The following is a 24822-nucleotide window of genomic DNA, read 5'->3' as shown; positions in this document are numbered from 1 at the left end:
CTCTCTTTCAGGTGTCAGGTGATCTTGGGATCGATTCCCATCACTCGCCCTAAGGGCTCTCCAAACACCCAAAAAATCATGATAAGTTTTAAGAGGAAGTCATGCTAGGATAAGGAATTATTGCAATAGATTTGCAGCTGTGGGTGGTCCAGTCAACTATGAATCACATTCCTATTTTCCTTATAAAGCGAGGAAATTTGGATTTCCTCGTGGGGAAAAATAAAAATACTTGTGAGGAATTTTCTTCTTACAAGTACAGCACTCTAAATAGTACTCCGTAAAAGCTATACAACAAGAGAACAAGACATATAATCTCATCCTATTGACAACAAATCGTACTAGGACCATTTATGTGCCAATTAGGCTCCCTTTCATATGACCATAGAAATATGCAAGTGGGTATCATATTATACATGTGTTATACTACCTCTGTTAACATATACTTGCAACTTTGGAATATTTTATGTCTCTCAAATAATACCCCAAAGTTGTAAGTAAATGTTAACGGAGGTAGTATATGACTATTCTTAGTACAATTTGAAGTTGGGTCGTCGTACGTAGTAACATTATCAACATCCAATACAGCTCAACTTGATGCTACCAATATAGTGCTTCCGTACCAAATTGTTATCGATTAATACCTATTGAGAGAAAGAAAGCTAGCTAGGATACAAAAGGGGTGTAAATGGAGTTATGAACCAAGCCGATCGCAATACTATTTGGATTTGAGCTCGGTTGAAGCTCGTTCATATTCGTTTATTTGATAAATGAGCCGTGCTTGAATAAATTTTGAAAATCGTTTAATAAATGAGCTTGAACACAAACATAGATATGCTCGTTCAAATAAGTTCATGAACAACCCGTTTATTTATGTTTGCGAGCTACTCGTTTATTTATATTCATAAATTATTGATTTATTCACAATTATTGTTAATTTGACTCTTAAGTTTTTTAATATTAAGATTAATTTTTAGGTCTGTAATTAGGATTTAGTTATTATGCTAATGTTGAGATTTTCAAATGACAAAAGTACAAAGCTCGCTTATTAGTGAAGCTCGTTTAAGTTGTTCATGAAACACTCGTTTATCAACTCGTTTAGTAAACGAGTCGTTCACGAACCGTTCGTGAACATATATTATACTAAATGAGCTGAGCTTGAACAGATTTTTGAGTTCGCTTGAAAGCTCGGATCATGTTCAGACTCGCCTAAATTAAATGAATTGTATAAAGTATTATTCGGCTCAATTCATTTACACTCGTAGCTTAGATACAACAAAAGTTATGGACGACAAATTTATTTTTATTTTTTTCCTTTTGTTTGGGCAAATTCAGAATTGAAGATGACAAAAGGAGAGATAAGTCCAAGTATTAGGTATACAAAAGGATAAGTAACTAAAAAAAACGTGTTTTTCTTTTCTCAAATATATCTATTTCTTTTTATTTTGTAAATTCGATAAACGGTTCGTTTAACAGTCCCCTTAATTTATTTTTTTTTTGAAAAATAAAAAAAATTTACCTCATCTTGCCTATAAATAACCAAATAAAATTTTCCTTCTCCATACTTCCCAACAATACAACGTAACTCAAGAATATTTGTTTTCAGGTAATCCTTCTCTCTCTCTCTCTCTCTCTCTCTCTCACTTCAATAATATTTCCCTCTTCTTTCAAGTAATAATCTACGTGATATCTATAATTATATTCAAACATGCATCACTCAAACCCAAACTAAACCAATCAAATCAAATCTAGTGATCCGAATAACACCACAAGATTAAATAAGCTTGAACATACATTTCTTTTTAAATAAAGGTATAATCTACTAGTAGATTATATCATCGTGATTCATTTTAGTAGTTAGTACGTATTTGATTTAATTTATGTATGATTCTACTCATCTTGTTTAAGTGTTGTTACTAAAACATAGCGCGCGCACACGCTTGGTTTTGCAGGATTGAACATGGCAGCCATCGAGCCAATTGTGGTGAATTTGCAGGATCCAGAAGCTCACTATGAGAAGCTGATGAAAGAGTTGGAGGTTAAGGGCCAGGCCGAGGCCGATAATGCTCGGCTACTTGCTGGAGATGTGGAACTGACCAGCCCTACCACCAACTTCACCGATAGCAAGCTCACGAAACTCGACGTTCATTTTTGGTCTGGATATACGCTCACTAGCTTTCCTGATATGAACAGATTCACAACTTACTATTTTAGGCAGAAAGGACCTCTTCCTCGAGGTGTCAAGTGGGGCTATTGCTACGCTTCTGGTACTGACTCCACTGCTCGTAAGTGGGTAGCTGCTTTTGATTCCGCTGCTGGCAAGGTAAATTAAACAATGTTACTCATCTCAACCAAAATCTTAAGCTGATGGTTGAAGTCCAGGAATATGTATTTACCTTAACTAATTTTTTCCAATCATATGTGTTTTAGGCATATTGTGAAGCCGGACCTACAGGTCCAGTTGACTGGAACGTAGTTGAAGTTAAGTTGAATGCGTCTGGAAGCAGTTGCGAGTATGTTGATCCTATTCTTGGAGGCAAGATCACTGCTAGGATTACTGGTCTCCAAGCAATATCAACTCTCTATTAGCTAGCATGCTAGCTAGGTTAATTAGTTAGCTGCATTGCTGTTGCAGTTAATCAAGAACTACAATCCTTACTTTCCTTGCTTTTTAAATAAGTGCATTTTAATTGTGCAATAAAAAGTAATGATGCTATTATGCATCTAGTATTCCAATAATGTATGGTTGTTTATGGTTGTAATGTATATGTCATCTAGACAATCCATATATGAAATAAACTGTCTTAATTTTCTTGGTACTCCGTATTTGATTTCATATATACTTGAATAGTTAACTGGCATTTGATGTCATTTTATATCCTCCGTGCACCACTCTCCCTATATACATGAATCTCTGTTTAAGTCATTTATTTAATTACATATTACAACAGGAATCTAACAAAATAATTACAACTATAATTAATCCTTCAATTACAATTAGACTAATTAGACAAAAAAAATTTCATGGCTAAAACAGACAGATAGACCCCCTCGTCAAAAAATGCAGTAAACCACAACGATATAAAATAGAGTATTAAGAATATACAATTTGCAATAACGGCAATCATAGCTTTGTTGAGTTAGGGGGTGTTTGGTTCACGAAATATAGGTATGAGGTATGGGTTTAGAATGACTAAAACTCATACCATATGTTTGGTTGTCAAAAATATGAATTTCAAACCTATACCTCAAACCCATGAGGTATGGGGTTTAGAAACCTTGGGGGGGGGGGAGGTGGGTTTGGCTCATTCCATTCCCTTAGGTATCAAATAGAAGAAGAGAATAGTGAGATATTCCATTCCAGAATTAAACCAAACACATGGTTTTATTTGATTCAATTGTCATGTATTTATTACATATAAACCTCGCTCTTTGTAAATTGTAAATGTTAAGTTTTTTTTTTTTTTTTTATCTATGAATCTGTCTTTATTACAGAAAAAAAAAGAAAAAAAAAAAGAAAGGAAAAAAAAGAGATATCAATAAGTATCAATTATCACCCCAATTTATCCCCTATCCATTGGACCATTGATCAACTCTTCTAAGAGACAAAAGCCTCAAGCTTTTTATATTCTTCCAATGCTTATACAACAAGGGGTGTTCATAAATCGGTCCGGACCGAAAAAATGGACCAGACCACCCCGGACTGAACCGAATTAATCGATCCGGTGTTCGGGTCTTGAAATTCATTTTTCCGGTCTTAGGTCCGGTCCGATCCAAAACCCTATAAAAACCATTCTTGAGACGGACTGATTTTTTTTTTAAAATAGGAAATTTTGCTAACAACTCCCCTTTAAATGACCACTTTTGAGAACAACTACCATTTAAAATTTTCTGTAAAAAAATCTACCACAAAGTCACAAAAACTTTGAGTAGCACTACCACGTTTTATTTTCCGGCAAAAATTTCCGATTGAAAAAGCCTAGTTTATAAAATTTCAATCAATTATGGTATAGAAAACAAGAGATTTCGATGTAAAACACAATTATAGGTCAATTATCTTTAATTTTGCATTATAGTTTATTTAATTTCTCAATTAAATCTTAAAATTAGGGTTTATGGTCAAAAAATTGAATTTAGGACTTTACGAAATTGGAGGAATTGGGGCAAATGAAGTGTATAATCCAATTAAGGGTTAATGTAGTGAAATATTGTCATTTTATTTGGGTTTTTTGAGAGAAATTTAATAAAATATGCCCCAAAAACGGATATTCTTGCCGGAAACAATAAATATGGTAGTGCTACTCAAACTTTTTGTGTTTTTGTGGTAGTTTTTTCAAAAGAAAATTTTAAATGGTAGTTGTTCTCAAAAGTGGTCATTTAAATGGTAGTTGTCCACAAAATTTCCTTAAAAATATGCGTGAAATCTTAAATAATGGTTAAAATTATCCTTAATAAGCTTAGAAAACTTTAAGCTTATAAGTTTTTTTGTGCTAAATATAAATAAAAAAAAAGACTTAAAAATAATGACGTTAAAATATAGTTTTTCCTTTACTTTTTTCTTGTTTGTCATAACTTTATTAAAAGTTTAGTATTCTTTTTTTAAAGATTTTTAAATAGGTCCAAAGTGGTCCAGACCGAGTTCGATCCTAGCTAAATCGGTACGGTCTTCGATTCTTAAAATTCTAATTTTCGATCTTTGGTCCGATCTGGGTTGATCCAGTCTTAGACCCAAGGGCGAAGCCAGGATTTTCAAGTCCCGGGGGCCGGACTTATTAGACAACAGATTGATGGAAAAAATTAAAGTGTACTAATATTTTATTGTCACCAAAAAACATTAGCTAATTTAAATCATACTCGATGATTTTTCATAGTAGCAAAATCATCAATCAAAGATTAAACACTAAAATCTACGATATTTTGTTCTATGTATACAACCAAAACATCTTTAAGAAAATAATCCTCCATTTTACTCCTTAGTTGAGTTTTGACGATATTCATTGTAGAAAAGACCCTCTTCTTGTTGATTATTAACTTTTTGTAAAAATATTTTTCCAAAAATCTAATGTTTTTGATTTCATGATTTAACCGTTATCAATAACAAAAACTACAATTCTCATATTAAGTAGCATATAACCCTAACATTTGGTCCTAAAGGTCCATTCAATAAATTAAAAATTACCCAAAATTATTAAATAAATAAACATATTAAGCAAGTAAACAATTAATCACTTTCTAAAAAAAAAAGTAAACAATTAATCATAATCATGTAAATAGCACAAAGAAATATATTAATTGAATGATATTACATAATTTTCAAAAATTAATAAAAAAGAAGAATCAATATACCTATACTAAAGGCGAAACCAGAAATGACACTTGTCATAACCTGGTTAAAAATTTTCCCTCCAAAAGGTTTTTTTTTTTTTTTTTTTTTCAAAGCTTCTTAGAGAAGTATTTAGTTTAATACTTACTTTACAATTTTCTTTTCTATTTGGCAAGTATATTCATTTTTACACATTCAACAAAGATTTATATATTTATTTATTTTATGACGGGAACAAAGTCATATAATACAATAATGTAATATTATCAATAACTTTGTAATGTAATCCATGGTTATTTTTATTAGTCGTGCAAGCATTTCTTCCTCTGTTTTCTTTAAAGATTCAAAAAAATTGTAATTACAGAACTTTTATCCTATTTTGCAATTTGATATTATTTTTTATAGTAAAATAATTGTATTAAACTAATGATAAATATTGAAATTACCGTGCATGGCACGGGATCTAACCTAGTTTTAAAAAATACATGAGAGATGGGATTCAAACCTAGCCCCCTTGGAAAAATAAAACATTACCCAACCAATATGACAAGGTATATTTATTGTTAGGTATGTGTCTTGAATATTATATATACTAATTTTAAGGGGGCCCATAAGGCGCATATTCTTAGGTGCACACTCATGCACCTAGAAATAGGTATAACAACAACATAAAATGAACATTAGCTTTTCAGAAAGTGAATATTAGCTTTCTTCTCCTCTGTTTTTCTCCTTAGTTTTTTATTTTCTCTCTCCTTTGTTTTTTTAATTCCCCCCCTATTTTACACTTTTTTGATTGAATTTTTTTCTTACAACATGAAAGTAGCTATTAAGTATGAATTTTTGTGTGAATTTCGATTTTGTGCTTTAATTTCGATTGATTAAGGTTTATATGAATATTTGAATTCACAAATTATACTCTGTTTTTTCTCCTTCCTTCTTTAATTCCTTTTTTTTTTCTTTCTATTTTTCTCGTTTTTTTCGATTTAACGATTGAATTTGTTCCTTACAATATGGAATTTGTTGTTTATCTAATTTTTTGTATTCATATGAATTGAATTTTTTTAGCTTCGATCAATTTCATCTGTGTATGAATTTCATCTGATTTTCTGCATTTTTATTATTAATGAACATAATCATGCAAAATATGAACATATGCATAGGTTCCCTTAAATGTAAACATTAGCTTTTCAGAAAGTGAACATAGGCATAAAAATTATGAACATATGCATTTCAGAAAGTGAACATAACAATTCAAAATATGAACGTGAGCATTGGTTTCCTTAAAGTGAATATAACCATTTAAAAGGTGAACATATGCGTAAAAAAATATGAACATATGCATTTAAGAAAGAGAACATATGCATAAATAGACTTAATGAGAATATTTATGAACAAAAAATATTTACTATGAATATTTACATTATGAACATATAAAACATTATTATGAATATAAGGCATTTAATATGAACATAAAAAATTGAAGAAATAAAAAATGATATGATTATGAAACATATGCATCATAAGTGTTAAAAATATGAACATATGCATTCAAAATATGAACATAAGCATTGGTTCATTTTAGAATGCGTATGAACATATTTAAGCATTTAGAAGGTGAACATATACATAAAAAAAATATGTCCATATGGATTTAGAAAGTGAATATATGCATTTCAGAAAGTTTTCAAAAAGATTCAAAATATGAACATAAGAATTCAAAATATGAACATATGCATTTCAGAATGTGAACATAAGGTATCCGTTTGATTTCACTAAATTTTTTGACACTTCCAATAAAAAATTTCAAACAATAGAGTATTGAACAATATTCAACAAAATTAAGTGATAATCATATAAATTCAAACAAAATTAAGTGAAATTTACATAAAATTAACTTTTTTTAGGAAGGGTCCTTTTGATTTTGCATCCCTTCTCTAATGTCTATTAATGTTTTTGCAGTTTTTTAGTGAGAGAAAATGAAATAGAGGAGAGAGAAAGTGAAAAAGAGGAGAGAGAAAATCATACAGAAGAAGAAGAGTTTTGAGTTTGGAAGTGACGTTACATTTATTGAGTGTGGGTCGGTGTATTGGGTGTGGGTGGGTGTATTGCAGTTTTCGTGTTTTTAGTTTTAGGATTTTTTTAATTGGGTTGTGTGTAATTGGACTTCGGGGTTACGTTGTTACACCTATCTAAGGTGCACCTTATACTAATTGGCCATAAGGTATAATATATATAGGTAGCAAATTTGGGAGGCCAGGCCTCCACCACCCCACCCCCCCCGGTCCCTTCACCCTTGCTTGGACCAATGAACAACCCTATATACAGCTTAATAGCTTTTATATGTAGTTATGTGGTCAAGTGTGAGCTGCTTCCCCTTTCATTAGTTGGATTTGACAATCATTACAATTACAATTCATGGCCGGAAATTTTGTTGGGTCATTGGCTTAACATTGTTAGCATGATTTAGCCTCGGGACTTATGACCGGGTTTTGAACCTCGAACTGCAACAAAAACAAGGAATAACGAAATAAGAAAAATAAATAAATCTATTTACTAATTATTAATAAAACATACTTCGTAGTATGCTGACATTATCATTATCTACATGTCACTTTCTTAGAAAAAAAAATCCCGCCTAAATGCAAAGATGATTTTTTTTTTATTTTTTTTTATTTTTGGGTGTGGAACTATCCTATTTAACATTTTTGAGCTTTAAATATTGGAAGCTTCTACATTTCAATGACAACTTATTAGTTTATTCTAAAATATTGAAAAAAAGATGAATGCTTTTTTTTTCCACTTATTTTTTCTTTACCACCAATAGTCCAACACCAACCTTTCTCTGTCTCCCCCAACAATATGAGATAGTGAGACCACCACCAAGGATCTTTTTAATGGTGGGGCGAGGAGTTGTTTTGGTGGTTTGGGAGTGGAGGGGGGTATTTGGCCACTTGGGAGAAAAAAGGTTGTCATTATTGATGGTGGGGAGGGGGCGGGTGGTATTTGGTGATGGGTAAGGAAAAAGGGTGGTTTTGGAAGGTAAGGGGGGAGAAGGGGGTGGTCTCGGTGGGGGGAGGGGAAGAGGTAGTTTTTAGGGTGTAGATTTCGACAATGGAGAGGGAAAAGAACAACCACAAATCTATTCTATGACCACCAAGGGCCAGGATTCTCTAATGGCCAAATTGTAGTTGTTGTTTTTAATTTGAGATAAAAATATAACTCATAATATATCACTCTTTTCAAAAAAAAAGTTTACTCTTAAGTTGGACTTCGAAGAAAATTTGTTCAAAATCCGCCGCTGAAAAGGGGTGGCTTTCATTTGGGGGGGGGGGGAGGTGGGCATCTGTGAAAGTAGAGGTATTTAGCTAGGTGGCGGTGGAGGGGAAGAGGATCGGGCAAGGCCGTAGGTGTAGGAGAGGAGTTATGTGTTAGATGTAACATGATCATTTAATAATAGCGTTGAGTAATATCCAAAAATAATACGAAGTAAATCAGTCAATTATTGAGCAATTATTTATTTTTAAGATAAGATGAATGACCGTACGTACTAAATCAGTACTCATCACAAGTTAACTAGCCCAACGCTATAGGTCAACACTTGATAGTAGAGGGAGGAGGTAAGGGAATCCCTCAACCCCAAGCAATTGTAATTGGCGGGGCTCGAATTTTTGACCTTAAAGTCACAAAGTGAGTTCCTCACTAACTCCACCAAGCTTTATTTTGTAATTATTGAGTTGTTATTTATCGGCTCTGCTTATATATAACATTAACTACTTTGAATTTTTTTTTTTGTAATGTTAAAATTACTTCTTCACTCCAGATAAAAGGTCATACAACTACATAAAATCAATTTTTTTGACGAGAAGAAAAAGGATTTCATTAATGAAGGATAGTCAAATGACACTTACAAATAATTTCTAGGAAATCTAAAATTCCAATACAAGTGCAAATTACCTCAAAATTAGCTACATCGCAGATTCAATCAATGATCGCCTTAATAAAAAACCTCATCCGAAGCAATACAATCTGTAAGTTAGCACTAATTCGGTTGAGATCCACGAATGAGTGGTTGTTTGGGTGAAAAAACTCATATGACCTTCTAGATACTTTCGGAGACGATGAAACCCTTAATATTCAACCTTTAGCACACAAACAAACAAAAAAATAAACCTAATTGAATAAACACCCTCAAAAAGATGGGATTCATTTATTAAAATCAATTAAAAAGTTTTTTGGGCTTATTATCGGTAAAAACACCGATGGAAGCCCCTACAAAAATTTACAATTGAGATCAGAAGAAAAGAGATAGAAGAGAAAGATAATATAGGAGAAGAGTGAAGGAAAATCTTTTAAAAAGCAGAAACTAGCAATAAAGGCTAAAACAAAACCCTCCTAAGAGGAAACACAAAAAGGGAACAAAAAAAACCGTCCTAAGGAGAAAACCTAAAGGGATAAAAATCAAAATTTAACAACACTTTAATTTTGATTTGTTTCAATTTCATTTAAGGGCTTGTTCTCATTAGAGCTGTCAAAAACTGACCCAACCCGAGAACCAGACCTAAACCGGCAATGATCTGAACCCAACATGTACCCGGATAATGGGGTGAAACTAGTGACCTCTAACCCGACCCGAACCTGACTAATGTTAACCGACAACCGATTTGATCCAATACTTTTTGACCTGAACCCGAACCTGCTCCTGACCTGATAGTAACCGTCAACCGTTTAAATCCGACCCGACAACAATCTGAACCCGAACTAGTACCCGACCCAATTAAAGTCTGTACTCGAGTCATGGCAAGTTTAATAAAATTTATATGCCTTTTGTTCAACTTATATACTGGTACAAAACTGTAAACCCACAATCCGATTCAGCTTGATTCCTTTTGTTCTCTATTACTCATATATAGGTTTAATAAAATCTGGATAATGCTGATCAAATTATGGAAGGCATAATTATATAGGTTCAACTTGAGCACATCGACATTTATTGGAATTGAACTTGAACCAAAACCCAACTCAATACTAACTCGGACCCGAATGTACCATCTATTAACCAACTCAAACCTACACACAACCCGAACCTGAAATTGAATCTGATCTGAATTTGGCTCGAATTGAACCTAACATATATCCGAAAAGTGAACGACCCAAAATAACCTCAACTGAAGTTGACCCGACCTGAACTTGAACTTGATCTAAGGCTAGATTGATCCGACATAACCTGATCCTAATTTAACCCGAGACATGATTTGACCCTACCCAAACCTGACTTGACTACCCGAATCTACAACTCTACTATAATACATGAAATCGGAGCAATTTAGGAGGTGTCGGGAGCTGGTGTTGGAATTTCGCGGAAAACTACGGGATGAATCTCGAGATCATATAATATTGTGTGGATGGATCCATATATGACCATTTTCCGGCAACATAAAGGCCCCGTATGAGCTTATAGCCAATACAAGAGGCATGTACGAAAACGAGTAAAATAACCATTTAAAAGCAAATTGGATGGTTCCACCCACCCAATTAAACTCTCGGAAGGTATTAGGGACCATGGTAAACATCTCGGCAATTTTTATTTCCTGGCGAAAAAGGTCAAAAATTACAAACTTGAAGGCTACATAATCCACATTTTTTTAGGAAATTTTGAGGTTTCAAGGCCCGGTGGCGTAAAGTGTAGAGACCTTAAAGCCGTCAAAACTGACCCGACCCAAGGATCCGACCTTAATCGACAATGATTTGAATCCAGCCTATACTCGAACAATGGGGTGGATTGTAGCCTTCAATTTTGCCACTTTCCGCCATCGGGCCCGAAACCTCAAAAATTCTTCAAAAAGCGTGGATTATAGCTTCAATTTTGTAATTTTGTAACCTTTGTTTACCCGAAAATAAAATTGTCGAGATGTTTATCATGGTCCCTAATATCCTCCGGGAGTCCGATTGGGTCGGTAGAACCACCAAATATGCCTTAAAAAGGTCATTTTACCCGCTCACAACTTGCAGTGATTTCGTAAACTCAAGCCTAGTTTTTACGTTTATGACAACATACAATGATCATACGACATTATATGACCATGAGATGTATCCCTTAGGGTCTCAAGGCTTTTCACAACCAGGCCCCTAAACCTTTAAATTTCTTCAATAAGCGTGTATTGCAGCCTTTAATTTTGTAATTTTTGACCTTTTTTCGCCCGCAAATAAAAATTACCAAGATGTTTACTATGGTTTCTAATACTCTCCGAAAGTCCAATTGGGTCAGTGGAACCATCCAATATGCCCTTAAAAGATCATTTAACCCTTTCACAACTTGTAGTGATTTCGTAAACTCAATACTACCACGGACGTTTATGACAACATATAATGATTAAATATGGTTTCAAACGGCATTAAATTACCCCGAGATTTATCTTTTAGGGTCTTAAGGCTTTTCGCCACCGGGCCCCCGAGACCTCAAAATTTCCTCAAAAAGCGTGAATTATAGCCTATAATTTTGTAATTTTTAGACGTTTTTATGCCCGAAAATAATTATTGCCGAGATGTTTACCATGGTCCCTAATACCTTCCAAGAGCCCAATTGGGTCAGTAGAACCATCCAATATGCCCATAAACGGTCATTTTAACCGTTCACAACTTTAGTGATTTTGTAAACTCAAGCGTACAACGAACGTTTATGTCAACATATAATGATCATATATGGTTTCAAACGGCATTATATGACCCTGAGATGTATCCCTTAGGGTCAAGACTTTTTGCCACCGGGCCTTGAAACCTCTAAATTTACACAAAAGCGTGGATTATAGCCTTTAATTTTGTAATTTTTTGACCTTTTTTCGACCAGAAATAAAAATTGGCGATATGTTAACCATAGTCCCTAAAACCCTCCAGGAGTCCAATAGGGTCGGTGGAATCACTCAATATGCCCTTAAACGGTCATTTTACCCGTTCACAACTTGTAGTGGCTTCGTAAACTCAAGCCTACAACGGACGTTTATGACAACATATAATGATAATATATGGTATCAAACGGCATTACATTACCTCGAGATATATCCCGTAGGGTCTCAAGGCTTTTCACCACCGGGCCCTGAAAACTCAAAATTTACACAAAAAGCGTGGGTTATAGACTTCAATTTTGTAATTTTTTGACCTTTTTTTCGATCGGAAATAAAAATTGGTGAGATGTTTACCATGGCCCCTGATATCCTCCGGGAGTCCAATTCGGTCGGTGGAACCATCCAATATGCTTTTAAACGGTCATTTCACTCGATCACAACTTGCAGTGATTTCATAAACTTACCACGTACGTTTATGACAACATATAATGATCATATATCATTTCAAACGACATTATATGACACCAAGATATATCTCCTTGTGTCTTAAAATTTTTTCGCTACCGGGCCCAAAACCTTGAAATTTCCTTAAAAATTCAATTTTGTAACTTTTTAATTTTTTTCGCCCGGAAACAAAAATTACCGTGATGTTTACCATGGTACCTAATAACCTCTGGGAGTCAAATTGGGTCGGTGGAACCATCCAATACGCCCTTAAACGGTCATTTTACCCGTTCACAAGTTGTAATGATTTCCTAAACTCAAGCCTACCGTACCCCGTACATTTATGACAACATATAATGATCATATATGGTTTCAAATGACATTATATGACCCCGAGATATATCCTCTTGGGTCTCAACATTTTTCGCCATCGGGCAACGAAACCTCTAAATTACCACAAAAAGCGTGGATTGTAGTCTTCAATTTTTTTAATTTTTTGACCTTTTTTCGCCCGGAATTAAAAATTGCCGAGATTTTTACCATAGACCCTAATACCTTCCAGGAGTCCAATTGGGTCGATGGAACCATCCAATATGACCTTAAACGGTCATATAACCTTTTCACAACTTGTAGTGACTTCGTAAACTCAAGCCTACAACGGATGTTTATGGCAACATATAATAATCATATATGGTTTCAAACGGCATTATAAGACCCCGAGATGTATCCCTTAGGGTTTTAAGGATTTTCGCCACCGAGCCCTGAAACCTCAAAATTTACACAAAAAACGTGGATTACAACCTTCAATTTTGTAATTTTTTTACCTTTTTTCGCCCGGAAATAAAAATTGTCGTGATGTTTATCATGGTCCCTAATACCCTCCAGGTTTTCAATTGGGTCGGTGGAACCACCCAATATGCTCTTAAATGGTCATTTTACCTGTTCACAACTTGTAGTGATTTCGTAAACTCAAGCCTATAACGTACGTTTATGACAACATATAATGATTAATATGGTTTCAAACAACATTATACGATACCGAGATATATTCTTTAAGGTCTCAACACTTTTCGCCACCAGGTCTCAAAACCTCAAATTTCCTAAAAAAACGTGGATTATAGCCTTCAATATTGTAATTTTTAAGCTTTTTACGCCCGGAAATAAAAATTGCCGAGATGTTTACCATGGTTCCAAATACCCTCCAGGAGTTCAATTGGGTCGGTGGAACCACCCAATATGATATGCCCTTAAACGGTCATTTTACCCGTTCACAACTTGCAGTGATTTCATAAACTCAAGCCTACCACGGACGTTTATGACAACATATAATGATCATATATGGTTTTAGACGACATTATATGACATCGAGATATATATATATATCCTCTAGGGTCTCAACACTTTTCGCCACCAGGCCCCGAAACCTCAAAATTTCCTCAAAAAGCGTGGATTTGCCTTCAATTTTATAATTTTTTGACATTTTTTTGCCAAGAAATAAAAATTGCCGAGATGATTATCATGGTCCCTAATACCCTCCGGGATTCCAATTGGGTCGGTAGAACCATCCAATATGTCCTGAAACGATCATTTTACACGTTCGCAAGTTGCACCGATTTCGTAAACTCAAGCATACCACAGACGTTTATGACAATATATAATGATCATATATGGTTTCAAACAGCATTATTTGACCCCCGAGATGTATCCCTAAGGGTCTCAAGGCTTTTCGCCACCGTGCCGCAAAACCTCAAAATTTCCTCAAAAAGCGTGGATTAGCCTTCAATTTTATAATTTTTTGACTTTTTTTCGCCTGGTAATAAAAATTGCCGAGATGTTTACCATGATCCCTAATACCCTCCGGGTCTCCAATTGGGTCAGTGAAGCCATCCAATATGCCCTTAAACGATCATTTTACCCGTTCACAACTTGCAATGATTTTGTAAACTCAAGCCTACCACGTACGTTTATGACAACATATAATGACTAGATAGTAGCTGTCAATCGATTAAATCTGACCCGAAAACAATCTAAACCGGAACTAGTACCTGATCCAATTAAAACCTGAACCCGAGTCATGGAAAGTTTAATAAAATTTTATATACCTTTTATTCAGCTTATAATAAGCTGGTATAATTTGTAAACCCTCAATCCAATTTTAATATATCTTTTGTTCAGCTTTATTCTCTACAACTCATATATATGTCTAATAAAATCTTGATGATGCTTGATCAAACTCTGGAAGGCGTAATTATATAGTTCAACTTGGCCACATCGATATTTATTAGAATTGAATTTGAACCAAAACTCGACTTAACAATAACCTGAACCCGAATGTACCATCTTGTTAACCCATCCAAAACCCGACTCAACACAACCCGAACTTGAAATTGAACCAAATCTGATTTTAACTCGAATTGAACCCGGCCTAAATCTGAAAAGGTAAACGACCATTTATAACTTGAACTGAAATTGACCTGAACTTGAACCTGACCTGAAGCTAGATTGACCCGACATAACCTGATCCTTATTTAACCCGAGACCTAATTTGACCCAAACCCAACTTGATTACCCGAATTGACAGCTCAGTTCTCATTAACTGAACTCAGTTGAACTGAACTGAATTGAAATGAATAATTTATAAAAGAAGGATATTAGGAGCTGAACTGAATAGAATTAAAATGAATAATTTATAAAAGAAGGAAATTAAAAGCTGAACTGAACTGAACTGAATTGAATTTCAACGTATGAGAATAGACCCTAAATCTTATAATTTGACCGACACTTATTTTTATCCTCTCAAAAATAATCTTTCATATCTTCACCGGCATAACCATCACGTGGTTTCTGTTCTGATCCAGCTTTCTTTCACAAAACACAACTCTTCTCTTTCTTCTGAGAAGGGAGAAACACAAGTCTGATATTCCTTCAATGCTTCCTATTTTTAATTCAAATTTCTTAATTTCTTAATTCTAAATACTGTTTTTAATGTTCTTCCTAATTTTCTCCAATCATCAACACTGTTAAATTTCCTTAAACAATGCTTGTATCTCCAATTCCCTTTGTTCTCTGACACTGTTTCCTTCTCTCTCTTCTTCCCCCACTCAAATTGCAGATCTCACTGAATTTTCCCAGAAAATTATGGGAATTAACAGGATGTTTCCAGATTCCAAAGGGGGGCAAATGTTGATGGTGGGTTTGATTTTGATTGCTGCCGCTTTTTATGGAGGCACCCTCTTTGCCAATATTGCCCCTCTTTTGGAAATACCCACTTCCTCCAATTTTTCTACTGGTAATTTTCTCAATTTTTGCTTAAAAATCCTATCTTTATTATTTTCTATTATTAAAGATTCAATCTTTATATTTCTTGCATTTAAGCTTAATATTTCTGTAAATTGATTTAATTTAATGTTAGTATGTTGTTTATTGTATTTTGCTGCTGGGATTTTGTTGGATGTTTATGTTATGAGCTTAAGTAGAACATTAATTATACTCCGTAGAAAAGTTAATGGATGTAAGTATGATTTTATAATGTTCAATTTGTTTAATTGGTAAAGAATATTGTGCAACCTTGGAATAGACATTGTTGATTAGCAGCTCAAGCAATGAATATCTGAGCTGTGTAATTATGATACTTAGTACTTAGTAGTAGATTGGCGAACCTGGTTATTGGGCAGAGCGTAGCGGGTCGAAGATTGGTGGTTGTTTCATTAATATACTTCAATGTCTTGGGAGGTAAAGCATTAATTGAAATTTAGAGATTGGGTATAGGGAGGTGGATCAATGGAACATAGTGTGTTTTATGGATATTAGGGCTGGGTAGAAACCGCTTCCTTCCCCACATTTTTCGATTTGGGATAACATTTGAAATTTTGGCAGCTTCTTGAAGCATTGTTTCACTTCCAAGCTTATGATAAACTGAGTCGTGTCTCGCTCAATTGCTTTGTTGATTGTGAGGTGGATATTATTTTTTGATAGTATCCAACAGGATTGGAATAGTTGATCCCGTTGATGCCGAGTGCCCACAAATTGGGCATCACAATGTTTTGGGTGAAGAAAGAAAGTACCCTGCTGTAGTATGAAATTATGCATTTATGGAAACCATCAAACTTGTTGGAGTAATTCTTGAAGACTTGTTGCAACATAAATCATGTTATGAGGGTACATAAGGCTAGGAAATGACTATGTTTGCTGAATCTGTCAACAAGATCCTTCTTACTCTTCCCATGTGACTATTCACCTATAGGACGATTTGCATTTGGATTGGGCAAGGATTAAAAAAAAAGGATGCAGAAGAAGCTTTGTATCTTTGGGACGTTGTGGATTCTTTTATAACTAGCATCTTGCTTGAAACATGGTAGCAATTATGGAGGGCTAATAACTTAGTCAAGTACTACGTCAGCCTCGCCTCTATTTTGGCAATAATGACAGGGTAACCCACTGAGCCCATCGATATCAAATGTGAATCCAAATCAATGATCTACAAGTCTAGCTTTATATCCTATCTCATATTTTTCCTTCTGACTGGGAACATGTAGAGTAATTTTCATCATGTTAGGATCTAAATTCAATTTAAGGCTTGAACGAGTAGATGGGCTTCCAATTGTAGGGAATTGGTAATTTAAACCGTATAGTGTGCGTCAACCTCCTTGTTTACTGCTCCTTTTTTATACTGGGTTTTGTGACGGACACTATGATAAGCCATTTGTTCTAGAAGAGACTGGGCAGTGTATATTTTTGGCATTTAGGCCAAAGAAAACCCCCTCATTTCTCATGTTGTTTGTTATATATGAAAAACACTTTCACCAATCACCACTGTCCTTCTATTTCTCCTTTAATTCCGGTACTGCCATTCGCTCTCTTTTTAACCACTTCCTTTACAACCAAGCCCACCACCATTTATTTGGAACTACTAGAACCACCATGACTCCTTGGTGGTTGCAGTTGAACAGAGGTTATGAATCTATCACTTGGGGCTAAATTTGACTGTTAAAAGGTTGAATAGTCTCCTCTGTTCTCTCACCATTAACATCCTCATTCCCAGTTGTGAAATAAAAAAGCTATGGAGGGTTTGCTAAGGGTATCAGTGGAGGATATAGAGTGGTGGCTCTGGTGGTTGTTGGATGAATTTTAGTGTTTTGGTGGCTTTTCATGGTAAATGGGTGGATTTTTGTGGTAATGCGGCTGTGAGGCAGTGCTGGTGGTGTTTGGTGTAATTAAGGACTTAAGGTAGACTTAAGGGATTAGAATGAAATGTTTCAAGGGTGGGGAATCATGGCAGAGGAAAGTGGGGGAAACGTAATGGGAATGGATCAAATGACTCAACAAACAACAAATTAAACACCCCATTAGTGTTTTTTCTTTCATATGTCGTTCAATGAGTAGGTTTTTAAGAAAGGTCTTGGTCAGGTACACAGCCCTTGTGCCTTGTAACAACACTGCACCATTGAGTTTGGGCATTGTTCTTCAATCAAAAGGACTAATTGATGTATTGACAATATGTTTAAACTGAAATTAGCCACATGCCCAAAAATTGGAGCGAATTGGCCTCAGAGTGAACCCTATACAAAATCTTTTAACATCTTGTCTCACTTTCTTCCAAGTACTAAATGATCACAGTTTCATAAATGTCTGGGTTCTCGCACTGTGTAAGAGCAGCAATGGGTCTTTTCCTTATGATATCCACTTGTTCAGTACCCTAATCTTTTGAAAGGCTTTAGTTCTGTTTAGAATCCAATCATAAAACTACTGAAATCAATAGAAAAGTAGTTTTATAGAAGAAATGTATGGAAATCTTTGATTTTCACTTGTTTGAAATGTTGTTCTGCAAATGTAATGGAAATATACTTATATAGTATGTGCACTAAACTTTGCACATTTTTTAAATATTGTTAGATAGTGCACAAGTGATATATTAATTGTAATATCAGCTTCTTTTTTATTTTTTTATTTTTTTTTATTTAGATATTGTGCAATTGACAGTACCACATATGTTGCAGACTCCTCAGGCTTTACAAATAGAGTTGCACTTAGTTATCGAAGGACACCATTGATGATCTCTCAATCAGGGATGAATGTATGCCCAATCAACTTAAATGAACATATACCTTGCCACGATCCTTCTTATGTGAAAGATTTGCTCCCATCTCTAGATCTTTCGAGGAAAGAGGAACTGGAGAGGCACTGCCCTCCTCTTGACAAACGCTTATTCTGTTTGACACCACCCCCTAAGGATTATAAAATACCAATCAGGTGGCCAACCAGCAGGGATTATGTCTGGCGGAGTAATGTGAATCATACTCACCTTGCAGAAGTGAAAGGAGGTCAAAATTGGGTTCATGAGAAGGGGCAGCTGTGGTGGTTTCCCGGTGGTGGTACTCATTTCAAGCATGGAGCTGTTGAATACATTCAAAGGTAAATATCCACAACTTTTACATCATCTTGACTCTAGGAAATAGATATGTAGTAATATTAGTCTTTGTGAGTACTAGCAATCATGCCCTGTGCTTGGTAGCTTATCCAGCATGGTTTTGTGTAGAGTTGTTCAACTGACTGTGGCCCATTAAGACCCTGCCCCATCCCAGTGTTATACAGGTTGGATCCGAAATATCCTGTAAAAGGATCGGGGTGTTGATAGGGCCCTCAATAGGCCGGGGCGGACTCTTAAAAGGGTCACTTTTTTATATGTGTTTCACGGCCACATCCTGGGGGCAACCTCGCCTTCTGTCCCTTGAACCATCGCTTTTTTTATTCATCCAAAACAAATCGACATGTCAACTCAAAATCTAAAATAATAAAAATTGAGGGAGAGAGAAACATTATAAACTCATGAATCTACACATATTCATAAAGCCAATTTCATCAATCTCTCTCTCTCTCTCTCTCTCTCTCTCTCTCTCTCTTCATACTAAAATTAGAGAGAACTTAGGTGACTTAATGAATCCTGGAAAATACTGGAGGAAGGGGATAAACTATGAAGAGTATAGGAGGAGAGAGAAAGTGGAGCTGTTGGAAGTCTGAGAAAGTGAAAAAAAAAAAAAAGATGATCAAAGGGATTCTTCAATTTGTCGGTGGACGGTGGTGAGGGCCTGAACCATAAAAAAGTGTGGTAAGGCCCATTTTAAGTGCTGGCATATCCCTTGTTTGCATTAATTTGGGTGGCCCTTTAAGTTCAAAGCAGGCCTGGGTCAGATATCCTGCCTCAGTCCATACTAATGTTTATCAAGGTCTGCCCCTATGTGCCCGTTCCCTGATCCACCTAGTTGAATAGGCCTAGTATTGGATATAGAAATTGTTTACTATGGTTTTATTATCAGTTTTTGTTCACGTCCTTATATTTCTAGTGCTTCATCTGCCAAGACCTCCGCACCATGACTATGTAATGGTTTAAGGCCTTCAGTGCTGTCTTGCAGATAATTGATCTGCTGACTTAATTCTTTATGCAGGTTAGGAAATATGACCACTAATGAGACAGGTGATCTCCGTAATGCAGGGGTGTTTCAGGTTCTAGATGTTGGCTGTGGTGTTGCCAGCTTTGGAGCATATCTACTGCCATTAGATATACAAACAATGTCCTTTGCCCCCAAAGATGGGCATGAGAATCAGATTCACTTTGCTTTAGAACGAGGAATTGGTGCAATGATTGCTGCCATATCTACAAAACAACTTCCTTATCCCACAAGCTCATTCGAAATGGTACATTGTTCAAGATGCCGTGTTGATTGGCACGAAAATGGTTCGTTACTTAATATTTCTCTCACATGTCTTTTGAGACATATATGTGATATATCTGATGTCTATGTATGGAACAACATCATAAATACATGTAGTTTGGATTGTATTCAATTGTCAATAAGTGGTCTCTAGCAGATGAGTTTTTGGTGAAAGAAGTGGAAGATATTCGTTGATATTCTTTGTCAATACTTGAGTACATAATGTGAAGTTCTCTATTTGTTTCTTTGCTTTTTTCGTAAAACTTTTTTTAGATTTTTTGGTTTTTGGTGTAGAATGTCAAGGTGGTTTTTGCTCTTACGCCTTCAACTAGAATCACTTAACTCTCTAATTTACTAAAATTATCCCATCCCTGCCTATGTGACAGAACAATGTTGTCTTGGAAAATTCAAACCATTTTGTCTTTGTTGGAGCCATATAATGAATGTTTAACTGTGGTATATAACTATATACAATTGTAAAGCGTTTTATTTACTGAAATTTTGTCGTGCCAATTTATTTTCCTAACCATGCTTTCATATACAATGAAATAATACGTAGTAATTCTTTGTACCATATATGCAGATGGCATCCTGCTGAGAGAAGTTGACCGCCTTTTAAGACCGAATGGATACTTTGTATACTCTGCCCCACCTGCATACAGAAAAGATAAAGATTATCCCATGATTTGGGATAAGTTGGTGAATATAACAACAGCCATGTGTTGGAAACTCATAGCTAAAAAGGTTCAAACAGCAATCTGGGTTAAACCAGGGGATCAAACATGTGTCCAGCAGAATGCAGAACAGAACCTGGTACAAATATGTGATGTGACCAATGGTTTAAAGCCATCATGGAATAAACCACTGAAGAATTGTGTAACCTTGAGTGGTGAACTAGCAAATTCTGATAAACTTCCTCCACGGCCAGAGCGTCTTTCTGTGTATTCTGAGAGTCTCAGTAGACTAGGTATGTTATTCATCTAATTCTATAATCTATACAAATTGAATAATTTAGTGATGTCTTGCCTTTGTCAGTTAATGTCTCAAAAAAATGTGCTTCCTAAATTTTGTGTCAACTTTTGGAATTAACTAGGGTGAAATCGTAAAAATTAATGAATGCTTGCATTGTTTTAAGTTGTAAGGCAGACTAGACTGGAGAGTCTTACCACGCCGTGTATGAAGCCCTATCAGATGTATCAGGGAGCTAGATAGAAAGAAATAGCTTGAATTACTTGGTGCAGTTTTTAAAGCTCATATTGTTAAGATATATTGAACGACTTAGTTGATTTCTTTACATTTTTCAGTGGGATTTGCTTACCTTAGTAAGCTCTCCACCGGTTATGCCTTATATGCTTGCTAAGCTCTTAAGGTTTAAAGTATAATAAAATTATAAAAGAGAATCCTGTGTACTTTTTCTCATGCAACTAAATCATCTCTTTTTGAGAACTATATACATTACCAGAAAACTTCAAACTAGAACAGATCAGATTATATTTCGGTTTGCTTATTGCCATTTTTTTTTTTTTTTTTTTTTTTTTGTATTTGTAAAAATTAGATATCTGAAAAATAAACATTGAGGCAAATCTAACAAGATCCCACTTGATATTAATTTTTCTTACACTTTGATGTACGACTAAAATCAAAGTTCAGACCACCAAACCAGATTACAAAAATTCAGACTACCAAACCAGACACTTTGAAGTACGACTTTCCTTGTAAAAAAAAAAAAAAAAAAAATCAGACTACCAAACCAGATTACAAAAATTCAAACCACAGCAGACGAGACTTCAGAAAATTCAGAACACCTTATTTTAGACTAAGAGAACAAAGCCTTAGATGATACTCATTTAACATAATTTTAACAAAATATAACAAATTTGCAACTTTGTATTTAACAAATATAGGGCTAATGAAAATTTTTCCTTGTTTTGTTTTTTTTTTTTTTCTCTTTTGTTTGTGGCTGCCAAATATTTTTTACAATGTACAACTTTGTATTTAACAAATATAGGGCTACTGGCAATAAAAATTTCCCAATGAAAAATTGTAGTTTTATAGATAACCGTTTTCTTTCTTGGTAATTAGGACGAGTCATTATCTTTGTATGTGTATGGTTGACTTGACCCCTTTTGCATGACTTCAATAGGAGTTAATCGAGAGCAATTTACTATGGACTCGGTATTTTGGAAGAATCAAGTTGAGCAGTATTGGATGTTGATGAATGTTAGCCAGACACAGATTCGAAATGTCATGGATATGAACGCCCTCTGGGGTGGTTTTGCTGCAGCATTAAACTCATATCCTGTTTGGGTCATGAATGTAGTTCCTTCAACCATAGATGATACGTTGACTGCTATTTACAGTAGAGGTTTGCTAGGTGCTTTCCATGATTGGTAAGATATTATACTACATCTGCTATTTTTAAATTTAATCAACTCAATAGTGAGTTTGATGATCAGCAATTTTTAACCAAAGTTCATGAATGCTTTCTGTTTAGGTGTGAACCTTTTTCAACTTATCCTCGATCTTACGATCTTTTGCACGCGAGTTATCTTTTCTCTCATTACAAACACCACAATAACAATTGTCTGCTGGAGGATATCATGCTGGAGATGGATCGTATTCTGAGACCTGAGGTACCATTTAATTTGCTTCTTTTATTGTTTCTTACAATTACTCCTCAGTTTAACCTTCTGGTCCACCTTTCTTAAACTGAGTGATACACTTCATAAAAGGCCCTTTATCTGCTTTGTGATTAATTTGGCTCAATATTTTCTAATCATAACACTTTCGTGTTGAGTGAAACATATAATTGATCCAAAAATAAAGCATGCGTAGCACATACAAGTAACATGGCTTGGTGATTAAACACAGTCTTATGAGACGTAAAATATTCTACCTTCCCTTGGATATGACACCTACAAACATAATACCCTTACCAAGCCATAAAGATCGTGGGTGCTCATCAAGTGAAACCTCACCTGTGAGTATGACGGCTGACAGGATAGAATGGCTTAAGGTTAAACTTCCTGCAGGGTCAATCCTTGTTTTGCTTTCGACCTTCATTTCCAGGTTACCAAAAAAATTAATGAGGAAGGGGGGAAAGGGTCCTTTACAAATCCGATTAAAAAAAAAAAAGAAATAAAGGAGAACTCAAACCCCATCCCAACCAAAAGCATACGCACTCGACAAATGTCTGATCATGCCCAGCTGCATTTGGTTCTTTGTTCTAGAACCTCCAGTCAAAGTTCTCACCTTCCACATTGAACCGAGTGCTTTTACACTCATTGTTTATGCACTTCTATAGCAATGTGTTCTGTATGTACAGAAATAGGCTGGTCTTGTGTACAGTTAGTTAGCCTATTTCATGCCAAACTATGCTCAGGGCAATCTTTTATGTGTCCATTTTTGTGGGCAGACAATTTGTAACGCGTTCAGGGCTTGATATGTCATTAAGGGGAAAGAATATACATTGATGGTGGAAAGAAAGCATAACTACACAAATATCCTTTAGATTGTTACCAACTCAAGTCCTGAAGTGGAATGTTTTATATGCAGGGATTTATAATTATCAGGGATGAAGAACCAATCATTTCGAGAATTAAGGATCTTGCACCGAAGTTCCTTTGGGATGTGAGTTCATACCAGATGCAAAACAAACAAAATGAAAACGAATCTGTACTAGTTTGCAGGAAAAAATTCTGGGCAATTGTTTGAAAGATGTTTGTTAAACGAAATACGAACAGGTCATTAATACAAATACTCCCCAGAATCCCCTGGATATTTCCGGTCGAAGTATATAACAGCCTAACAGGTGTGAGATTGCGACAAAGCAAGAGTAGACAAAGAAGCATTTTGCGATTGTTTTAGCTTATTTTTCTTCTACGTTTGTTCTCATGGTAGGGCTTTCTTTTTTTATTTTTTATTTTTTATTTTTATTTTATTTATAGAAATAGTGATAGAGGGAAAAGACAATAGTTTAGTTCTAATTTGCTGTATGAATAACATTTAATTAATCTATCTTTCCTCTTTACATAATCAAGGTAATCTAGGTGAGAAGATCAATATTGTTGTATACAAGACTTTTGCCTTCGCATGTCTCTATACTTACATTTAATTATAATTTATCTCAAAGGCACATGTGGTATCCTTACCCTAATATGACTTGGTGCCGTATGAGCAATGACATGGTAGGTCAAGACCATTGATATGGTAAGTTATAAGAGGAAGTCATGCTGGAGTGAATTGAAGGAGGTTTTATTTATTTTATTTTTTTTTTTTTTTTTTTGTACACGGTAAGATAAGGGGGTTGGCCTTCCTATCACTGGAGGGGTGGGATGAGGATCGAACCAAGGCCACTCGTGGAGGAGATGGAGGGACAAACCGTCCCTCAACTCCATGATTAATTCCAATGGATTTGCAGCTTCAAAGTGAGGAAATTTGTGGGGAAAAATAAAAATGCTCATGAGGAAATTTCTTCTCACAAGTAAGAGTACTCTAATATAAAAAGCTA

At 35.1% G+C, this 24822-nt stretch overlaps 2 protein-coding genes across 3 annotated transcripts; both read left to right on the top strand.

The window, feature by feature from the left end:
* The first annotated feature begins 1489 nt into the window (after window positions 1–1489).
* Window positions 1490–2816, top strand: LOC145609032 (uncharacterized). Its single transcript, XM_081664606.1, has 3 exons — window positions 1490–1603; window positions 1950–2320; window positions 2428–2816. Exons 2-3 carry the CDS (start codon window positions 1958–1960, stop codon window positions 2584–2586), a joined length of 522 nt encoding a protein of 173 aa, XP_081520732.1. The 5' UTR covers window positions 1490–1603; window positions 1950–1957; the 3' UTR covers window positions 2587–2816.
* Window positions 2817–15421: 12605 nt separating this feature from the next.
* LOC145607840 (putative methyltransferase PMT7) lies at window positions 15422–24521 on the top strand. 2 transcript variants are annotated; one of them, XM_081663435.1, is made up of 8 exons: window positions 15422–15515; window positions 15716–15892; window positions 18600–19014; window positions 20046–20335; window positions 20896–21279; window positions 22456–22702; window positions 22807–22945; window positions 23868–24521. In XM_081663435.1, the coding sequence occupies exons 2-8, from the start codon at window positions 15742–15744 to the stop codon at window positions 24024–24026; spliced, it is 1785 nt and encodes a 594-aa protein (XP_081519561.1). In that variant the 5' UTR covers window positions 15422–15515; window positions 15716–15741; the 3' UTR covers window positions 24027–24521. The 2 variants fall into 2 exon arrangements, with proteins under 2 accessions (XP_081519561.1, XP_081519562.1); XM_081663436.1 differs by having other exon boundaries at window positions 15437–15892; window positions 23868–24520.
* The last annotated feature ends 301 nt before the right edge of the window (window positions 24522–24822 follow it).

This window comes from Chenopodium album, chromosome 23, assembly GCF_948465745.1.
Source record: "Chenopodium album chromosome 23, dcCheAlbu1.1, whole genome shotgun sequence".
Taxonomy (NCBI): domain Eukaryota; kingdom Viridiplantae; phylum Streptophyta; class Magnoliopsida; order Caryophyllales; family Amaranthaceae; genus Chenopodium; species Chenopodium album.
The sequence above is the reverse complement of the archived record's forward strand: the minus strand, read 5'-3'. Positions and strand labels throughout refer to the sequence as shown.